Source organism: Alligator sinensis, unplaced genomic scaffold, assembly GCF_000455745.1.
Source record: "Alligator sinensis unplaced genomic scaffold, ASM45574v1 scaffold398_1, whole genome shotgun sequence".
NCBI classification, from domain to species: domain Eukaryota; kingdom Metazoa; phylum Chordata; order Crocodylia; family Alligatoridae; genus Alligator; species Alligator sinensis.
The window spans coordinates 826,577-836,133 of NW_005842708.1; the positions used below are offsets into that span (position 1 = coordinate 826,577).

General features: G+C 47.5%; 1 protein-coding gene across 1 annotated transcript; it reads right to left on the reverse strand.

The window, feature by feature from the left end:
- Nucleotides 1-3,609: 3,609 nt before the first annotated feature.
- LOC112551982 (protein FAM83C-like) lies at nucleotides 3,610-5,100 on the reverse strand (the record flags this gene model as incomplete). The annotated part of the gene is made up of 1 exon (XM_025216076.1): nucleotides 3,610-5,100. A coding segment is annotated over one exon (957 nt), but the record flags the coding sequence as incomplete, so codon positions are not given.
- Between the last annotated feature and the right edge of the window lie 4,457 nt (nucleotides 5,101-9,557).

Below are 9,557 nucleotides of genomic sequence, written 5' to 3' on the forward strand. Positions count from 1 at the left end.
CGCCGCCCCGCGCCCGCAGGCGTTTATGTCACTGCAGCCAAGTGCTGTTTGTGCCTCAGTGTCCGAGTGAAGGAAGACCGTGGTGCGGGGGCACCGGCCCAGCCCCGCCTGCAGCCCCTCAGCACGGGGCCGAGCCGCCCAGGTCCAGCCGCGAGGAGCGGCCTTGCAGCGGGGGCTGCCTGCCGGGACGCCCAGCTTGTGGCTGCGCCAGGAGTCCGCCAGCTCCCGGTTTGTCAGGCCCGGCCGGCGCCTCTGCGCGGCAATCCCGCGGTTTCATCCAGCTGCTCTAGCTTTCACCCAGGCTGAGACCATTATTGCAGAGCAGGAGCTGCCAGGACCAGCTGGCCCCTGGGGATGCAGCAGGGACCTGTAAAGATGGTTTGTCTGCTGTAACCAGGGGCGGTAGGCGCCTACTAGGACAGGAAAAGGCATTCACAGTAGTAGAATCTTTCGAAGTACAGTAGTGGATTTAATCCTACCCAGACCCACTTAGAGCTATGTATAAACCAGCTGCTGGGGTTTCAAAACTACTGGAACTTTCATTGCACTGGATGGTCATTAAAATGGATTTTCTTATAATCAGTCTCCCTGTACCCTGGTGCCTGTGCACCTGTTTCCCTTGTCCTCTCTGACAGTCATGGTGACACCAAGCTACTAGGCAGCAGTCAGTGAGCCCCTCAAGATCTCCTTGGAGGAGTGGGCATAGTCCAGGTGTCTGTTCCATCTGAGAGATGCAATCCTTTGAGCTCTCCATGGAAGAAGGAAACAAGCAAGGAGACTGGAGATCCTGAATGCCATGTGTCAGGAGTTGCTGGAGGGAGTGGGCTGGAGAGAGGTAAAAAGTGCAACAAAAATGGAAATCCAAGTCCTATTCTATCCACCAGGCACCCAAGTTAAATTGGGCACCCAAGTGTGATCCTATTCCACCCTGTTTGAGTCCTCAAAAAACATTTAATGCAAAAGGCAGGTCATTCTTTCTCCTTCTTGGGTGGTTTTTTTCTTATGACAGTCCTAAGGCTAAGATGATGGTGTGCTACAAAATAGGTGCATTAACATTTTTTCAGGGATTCAAGCAGGAAGGAACAGAATCAAACTTGGATACCTAAGTCCATGTATGTGCCTAACAGGTGGAATAGGATTGGGCCCATGGTGCCTTCAAATTTAACCAGAGTTTTATGGGTCCATGAGAGTGTTTTTGTGAGTTGCTCTTTGATGTGCAAATAAGGCAGGATTCCTCACAAAGACTCTCATGGACCCAGAGGGACAGGCTTGCATCTTCAGCTCCCTCTGTGCAAAAATGAAGTTTATTTTCTGCCTATGGGGACTTTTTATCATCTTTAATTTTCCCTGAGTCTGAGGAAGGGCATGTGCCCAAAAGCTTTCAGCAAAAGATAATTTTCTTGTGATTTCTTAGTTGGTCTAATAAAAGGTATAATCTCTGAACTCTGAGTTCTAGAGTTTTGCATTTCTTCCATACCTTACAGGCATGCACTACTGTTGAGGTTAGTTCTAAACAGAAGTAAAATGCTGCAGGACAAGAAACTGCTTAGAGCCTAGACTTATTCCCTAGTCCCTGCTATAATAGTATATTTCTATAAAGTTGTCATTGTTCTGTAACCAGGAAACCTTCACACCACTCATAAGAACAGCGGTGCCTGTGAACCAAAAAGATTAAGAGGCTATAATCCATCCCTAATGGCATACAATTGTTTCCTTCTGTGATGCTTACTCAGCGGTCAGCTTCTACACTGCCTTGCAGTTCTGGGGGCGGGGGCATGTCAAGGGTTGGAGAGAGGGTGCCATGGGCGGACTCAGGTGGTCTCCCATCCAGAAACAGGGATGTGGCAGTAATGACCTGTCATGCACAGGAGGGTGCACCCAGGCTCCCAGTCTCCTCCATCTCCGCCTTCCCCATGTGTCACCCCGGCACCCCACCACTCTCCCAAACACCAAGGCAGGTAGACCAGGCTGCATGATCAGCAATGGGAAATGTTTTAATATCCCTCAAGCAGGTAAGAATCTCTCCTCCCCATTCCACTCAGTGCTTGGCTCATGTTCCTCCCCTCCCTTCCTTATCTACTGTTGCTGCTGCCACTGTCCCCAGCTGCCCCAGGGAGGCTGTCAGAGCCCCTCCTACCCAGTTGTACCCAGAACTGGGGTCAGCCAGGGACAGCAGCAATAGTAGGCAAGTTCCTTTCCACAGTGCCTGTTCCTGGGCTGTCAGGGAACACTGAGGGGGAACTGCAGAGAGCTGAGGGGCCCACTTGCTGCTGCTGTCTCGGGCTGAGCCCAGCTGGGCTGAGCAGGTAGGAGCAGCTTTGGAGTTCCCTCTGACCCTGGGACAGATGGAGACAGCAGCAGTGCGAAGAGAAGGTGGAGGGAAAGGGAGGAGAGGGGATGTGGTTGAGAATGGAGGGGAAAGGAGGGGGAAATTCTTACTTCAGGAACTGAAAATGTGTTCAGCGGTTGCTCCCACAGCATGCCACACTGAAGGCAGGGGAGCAGTACATTTGTTGCACCCCTGACCCCAGATCCACTCCTGGAGAGTGCTCTATACCAGTGCTTCTCAAACTATCTGATGTGGCAGACCGGCAATTTTTTTTCCAGTGGGCCAGGGACCGGTGCCCAGTTCAGCCGGTGGTAGCAACTGCGTGTAACAGCGCTACACAAATGCGTGACCGGCTGTTTCTTTCTATTTCCTCACCTCGCACGGTGTGACGTCACCTGGAGTGTTGGAACATATGAACTGTGGCACTATGACATACCAATGTTATGCTTCTGAAAATATATTTCTTTCTTTCCTGGCAACTCGCTGTGGACCGGTGAATATATTTCTTTCTTTCCTGGCAACTCGCTGCAGACTGGTGACCGGTGGCTTACTGAATCCCTAATTCAGGTATTGGTCCAAGGCAACTCTTGCCAGTTAGGGCAGGAGCCTGGTAGTATTAACTTTTGTCTGAATGGGGCACAGAATCAAGGAGTTGTAACTTGTTGGTTCTCAGTGCTTTTGTTCCTGTGGGGGAGTTGGGGAGAGGAACCATACCATTTTAAGTGCTGCTCTCAGCTCTCTCAGAGCCAGTCATGCTTTCCTTCTCTGCGGGAGGCCCCACAGCCTGACAGGCAGCAGATATTTGAGCACCCAGGCTTACTGTCCTACCCCTTCGCTGTGATGCAGCTGGCAGCCAGCTGGATACAGCAACAAACCTGCTCCTGGGACTGGAGAGAAGGTAGAAGCAGCAAGCCATACCTCTTCTCTCCACCCTGTAGTTATTGGCTTCATTTAAAAAATAATAGGACATGGCTCAAGTGTTCTTTTTCAATTCCTAATCCAAGGCACACCATATCTTAATACAATGAACCACAAGAATCATCATGTGGAAAGTCATAAGTTGTGACTCTTCTATAGAGTATGCAGCTGTAGCTGTTTTGAAACCACTATGTGCTGGAAATTCTTTCAGAACCTAGCTCCCTTGCACAGCATTGTAGCACTGAATTATTTCCACTAGAAACTAGAGCATGTAACAGCAGGAAATAAGATGGCAGAACACAAAGATGTTCATACATGCTCACATATTTACTCCTTTAGTTCCCCATTTCTCTAATACATGCATTCACACATGACTGGATGCTGATGTTTTCAGTTGTAAGTTTTATTTTTTTATGTAGTGTGCAATATGACTTTCCCCATTGTTTTCAGCAAGTTGATAAGGAATTCCTATATAACACTTCTCTAGATATAACAAGAAGCTTAGTTAGTCACCAAACAGAATCAGTTAAAGAAATATACAGAGTAGCTTCAAATTATTTTTTTAAAATAAAGTTTGGGGGACAGTAGTCCTTTTTATAAGGAGTAAAAGAAGTCTACATTTTTTCATCTTGTCACTCACAAAGTGATCTTGTGACCAACATTCTAATACTAGTTGCTGGCCCTTTTCATACACTTTCAGTAAAATCTGACCTCTCTAAATATAAGAAATTAAGAACTGGCATCAGGCTTCCTTTTACATCAAATATAATTAAGGACTTGGCAACTGTGTTTTGAATTTGATTTCAAAGTGCCATGAGAAAAAACAACCAGAGAAAAGTATGTGTTTGTCACCATGTAAATGAGATCAGCCAACGTTGCAAGGGCCACAAAAAAGTTTAAAACCCAAATCGACTACCTATTTTCTTTGATTTTAATTTGTTATATTTGGTGATCAGATCTAGCTTACTGTGTCCAAGAGTCATTCTTTTGTCATCCTTGATTATTTTGCTGTCGTTTTGTATTGGCACATCATCAAGTCTAACAGAGTCTGGAACTGTAGCCATCTTTTCTCTTTTTAACTGGTTGTACTGGATAATTAGATCAAGTTTACTGTGACCAAGAGTCTGTCTTTTCTCATCCTTTTGCATGTTGATGCTGTTTTCTACTGACAGAGCATTGGAAACAGCATTGGGCCCTTTCTCCTTAGCAATTGCTCTGTCTGTAACAAAATTCTCAGGGAGTAGTCTTGAATTCAGTCTGTGTCTTATAGCAGAGTCATGGCACAACTGGTCAATGTTAGTTGTACCCAGTGTCTCATTTTGTGGATGACTATATTCATAAAAACTTAATATGGGGGGAGAGTCCAATTGCAAGGGTGCCCTACCTGTCATGAGATGAGTCTTATTATATAGCATAGATGTGAGGTCAGCTGAAATGCTGTGAGTAGTGTCCGATGGTTTCCAATCCAATTTGGGGCTACCAGGTATCATAGCTTCTTTTCTTTTTTCACTAATGAAACCAGGAACCAGATTTTGCTTTTCCTGACATTCATTGTATGTGAATCTCTGCAGAAAAGGAGACAACTTTATGGTTGTGATGCTTGCATTTGAGAGGCTACTTGAGGGGCTGGAATTTTCAGTTTCATTCATTTGAGTAGGTTTTAAGAGAGATTGGACATTCCAGGAGGTACTGTGAGAAGAAGTGTGGATTCCAGTGTCAGGGACAGAGAAGCAAGTCACAGGCATGGATTCTGCATACAAACATCGGAACTCTCTGTCAAAATCTGCAACAATTTGGCCTTGGAAATGTGTCACCAGGCTGGTGTGAACTTGGCTGCAAAGCCAGGTGAACCTGCAACAGAAATTTCAGCATGGCAAAGGTCAGTAGAGGAAGGTATTTAGTACCAGTTTAAGGTTTCGATGATCTATGTTTTATAGTATGTCATATTTACAGTACGTTAAATTCAATGTTGTTATGTTGAGCATAATGAAATTTATGTAAAATAATCATATTAGTAATTGAACTGTGGTACAGAATTCAGTATTGCCTTTGGAGTCATTCTTTTAATAAACTGTATGTGAACATAAACAAAAAATCCTGAAATGGAAAGTCTCTTCCAGATACCAGCTACAAACACTCTTTACATAGTAAGACCAAATCCATTTAGCTGCAAGGGAGAAAAAGCCACATACACTATGTATGTATTTGGCCCACTTTCTTGTGCTTTCAACAGAATGGAAGGAACACAATCATCCCATTTTTCTAACGTGTTCTAACATTCTAATCCCCATTTGTCTAAGGTAAAGCTATATTAAAATGTGATGCTTAATTAAAATCAAATTTAATTCTTGAGGAAAAATGAACCAAATGTTAAGACCTAGCTAATATAAAGGAACACAACTTAGACATTTAAAAGAATTTAAATCATCTAATCAGTTCCCTACTGATAGGTCTAGATTATCCACCTACTTCACAATCGTCATTGTCATCAGCAATCCTTCACAGTTGAGGATGATCATTTCCATATATTAAGTAATGGGCTGTAAATAAATCCACTGATGCCTAGGAAGGCCAATCCTAGAGCTGCAGACTCTCTGGCAAACGCTATAGGGGTGCTTAAAGGGAAGGTCAAACCACAAATTTCTCAGTCTTGTTTCCTTTCCTTCAATTTCTATAATTTTTCTGCCTCCAGGGTAAGATGGTTTTCTTCAAAGTGAGATGTACCTTCTCTCACAAGGTATCGCCATGTAGCCCTGTCCAAGGCTAGTTTTTCCCAGTTTCTGGCGTCAGTACCACACTTGTTAATGTTCACCTTGAGGGTGTCCTTGAAGCATTTCCTCTAGCCCCCAACATGTCCTTTGTCCTTGGCTGAGTTGGGAGTATAGCAGTTGTTTTGGTATGCATACATCAGGCATGCACAAACAGTGCATGTGTAGATGAAACGGGGGCCCTAAATTGAAGCAGTGGGTTTTAAAAAACACCGCTTCAATTTAGGGCTGATTAAACACCCGTGTTGTGCATACACTCTGCTGACTTACCTGCCTGTCTGGCGGGGAGGGGAGGGTGAGCTGCTAGCAAGCAGATCAATCCCTGGGCTGTGGGGGCCAGGCGGGGCTGGTGCTTCCCTCCATGGTGCCCCCCCACCCCAACCCCAGATGGGACCCACCCACAGGCACCCGGGTCAGGCATTTCCAGGGGGCACCACAGCCACAGAGGGAAGCACTGGGTCCCCGTGCAGCTCAGGCAGGCAGGCAGGTTCTGGGGGGCAAGATCAGGCTCACCACTTTTCTTGGGCATAGCTGGTTTCCTGGGCTGCTGTCAGGCTGCCTGCAGAGCCATGGAGCTGCACAGAGCCCAGTGCTTCACTCTGCAGCTGTAGGGGCAGCAAACTAAAACTCCGTGAAGGAGTTTTAGTTTGCTGCACCCCAAGTCATTTAAGACACATTACACCGCCGAATTTCCTACAGTGGCTGGAATTATTGCGCAACATGCCGCCAAGGCATGCAAACTTTGACACCATTAAAGTGGTGCAAAAACATTTAGCCTGCTTTAAAGTGTTGTGCACATACACCTCTTGTTTCATCTACACATGGCCACAGTGACCTGTCCACCACAGCTGAAGTTGAATAATTAGTTATTCCATACTGATGGTGGTAAAATACCAGTGTCTTCATGTATGCATGTGACAGTCCTCCCACTATATGCCAAGGATCTTCTGGAGGTAGCGCTGGTGATGGTGTTCCAGGTTTTCAGGGGGTCTCTGTAGGTAACCCAAGCTTCATACCATAGAGAAGAGTTGGGATTACCATATAGTAGGAGTTTTGTTCAAGTCCTGATGTCATGATCATTGAACACATGATGATTCAATCTTCCGAAGGCAGAGCTGAAGCATCGGATCCTATATGGGATCTCCTTGTGGATGTTGGCCTTGTTTGAGAGATAGCTGCAGAAGGATGCAAAGTGTTCAACATTCTCCAGCTCCTGTCTGTCAATGAGGATCTTTGTGGGGGGAGTTGACTGGCTTGGAGCAGGCTGGTGAAGCACCTTGGTATTTTCAATGTTAAGGGTCATTCCTAGCCACTGCTATGCTTGAGAGAAGCAGTTAAGAGCCATTTGTAGGTCCTCCTCTGTATGTACAGCGCCAGCATAATCATCAGCGTACTGAAGAAACAGCACTGGGTCAGAGTAGGGGCAGACTGAAGTGCTCTGGGTCAGAATACAAGGGGATCGGGGGGTAAAGGGACTTAATGGTGGGGGGGTCTACTACAGGCCACCCAACCAGAGGGAAGAGCTGGACCGGGAATTCTCAGGTCAACTCGCAGAGGCAGTTAAGAGACGTGGTCATCATGGGTGACCTAAACTATCCAGACATCTGCTGGGAAGAGCAGTCAGCCAGCTCTGACCACCCACGTAGGTTCCTAGCCGAGTTACAGGACCTCCATCTAACCCAGGAGGTGCAGAGTCCCACCAGGGGAAATGCCTTGTTGGACCTGGTCCTGGCCACGGGCGACGACCTGGTGAGGGGGCTATGGGTTCTCGACCACCTGGGCAATAGCGATCATTGCCTACTGGAATTCACCATCCAGCACAGGGTGTCAAAGGGCTGCAGCAAGGCAGCAGCTCTGGACTTCAGGAGGGCGGATTTCAATTAGGTACGGAGACTAGTTGGGGAGGCACTGAGGTCCCGGAGTGGAGGGGAGTTGGGAGTCCAGGAAGAGTGGTTGTTCTTTAAGGAGACGATCTTCCAAGCCCAAAGGGTGACAATCCCAATGCCGATCAAAGGGGCAAGAGTGCTCAAAAGCCCCCATGGCTCACCAAAAGCATCCAGGAATGTCTCAAAGCTAAAAAGGAGGTGTACACCCAATGGAAGGGAGGGGCCATCACCAAGGACGATTATGCCTTCATTGCTCGAGATTGTAGGAGGGCTGTTAGGAAGGCTAAGGCAGAGACGGAACTGGGACTAGCGACCCGGATCAAAGATAACAAGAAGGATTTATTTAAATACATAGCAGGTAAAAATAGGTACCGGGTAACATGGGGCCTCTGCAGGACACACTAGAAAATCTGGTGGTCGCACCAGACAACAAAGTTAACCTTTTTAACAATTTCTTTGCTTCCATTTTTCTGAGCAGGGACCGGGTCATCCCCCCACAGGGATCCCCGACAGACCTTGGGGAGGCGCAGTCAGGCCCAGGGTCAGTGAGGACCTAGTCAGGGAACTTCTGGAGGGACTGGATGTATTTAAATCAGCTGGTCCTGACGATCTCCACCCCAGAGTGCTGAGGGAATTAGCAGAGGTCACCGCAGGACCCCTGGCACAGCTTTACAAGCACTCGTTGTGCTCTGGTGTGGTGCCGGAGGACTTGAAAAGGGCCATTGTGGTCCCCATTTTCAAAAAAGGGAGGAAGGAGGACCCAGGAAACTATAGGTCTGTTAGTCTTACCTTGGTCCTGGGGAAGTTCTTTTAGAAAATTATCCAGGAGCACATCTGCAAGGGACCATCAGAGGAGATTATGCTTAGGGGCAACCAACATGGGTTCATTAGAGGCAAGTCCTGTTAACCAACCTGGTGGCCTTCTACGACCAGGTCACAAAAGCCTTGGATGCAGGTGTCGCAGTGGACATAGTCTTTCTGGATTTTAGGAAGGCCTTCGACACTGTCTCTCACCCCATTCTCATTAAAAAAATTAAGCAACTGTGGTGTCGATGCCTACACGGTCAGATGGGTCACAAATTGGCTGGAGGGCCACACCCAGAGAGTGGTGGTGGATGGGTCATTTTTGACCTGGAGGGATGTGGGCAGTGGGGTTCTGCAGGGCTCGGTCCTCGGGCCGGCACTGTTCACCATCTTCACCAGCGACTTGGACAAGGGGGTGAAAAGCACCTTGTTCAAATTCACAGATGACACTAAGATGTGGGGACAAGTGGGCACGCTAGAGAGGGACAGGCTGCAACTAGATCTAGACAGCTTACAGGGGTGGGTGCATGAGAACAGGATGGGTTTCAACACTGACAAGCGCAAGGTACTGCACCTGGGGAGGAAGAACCAGCAGCATACCTACAGGCTGGGGAACTCCCTTTTTGTCAGTGCAGAGGCAGAAAAGGATCTTGGAGTCACTATTGACTCCAACTTGAACATGGGCTGCCAATGTAAGGACGCAGTCAGGAAAGCTAACTACCTTATCATGCATCCACAGATGCATCACAAGCAGGTCCAAGGAGGTGATCCTCTCCCTCTGTGTGACACTGGTCAGGCCACAGTTGGAGTACTGCGTCCAGTTCTGGGTGCCGCACTTCAGGAGGGATGTGG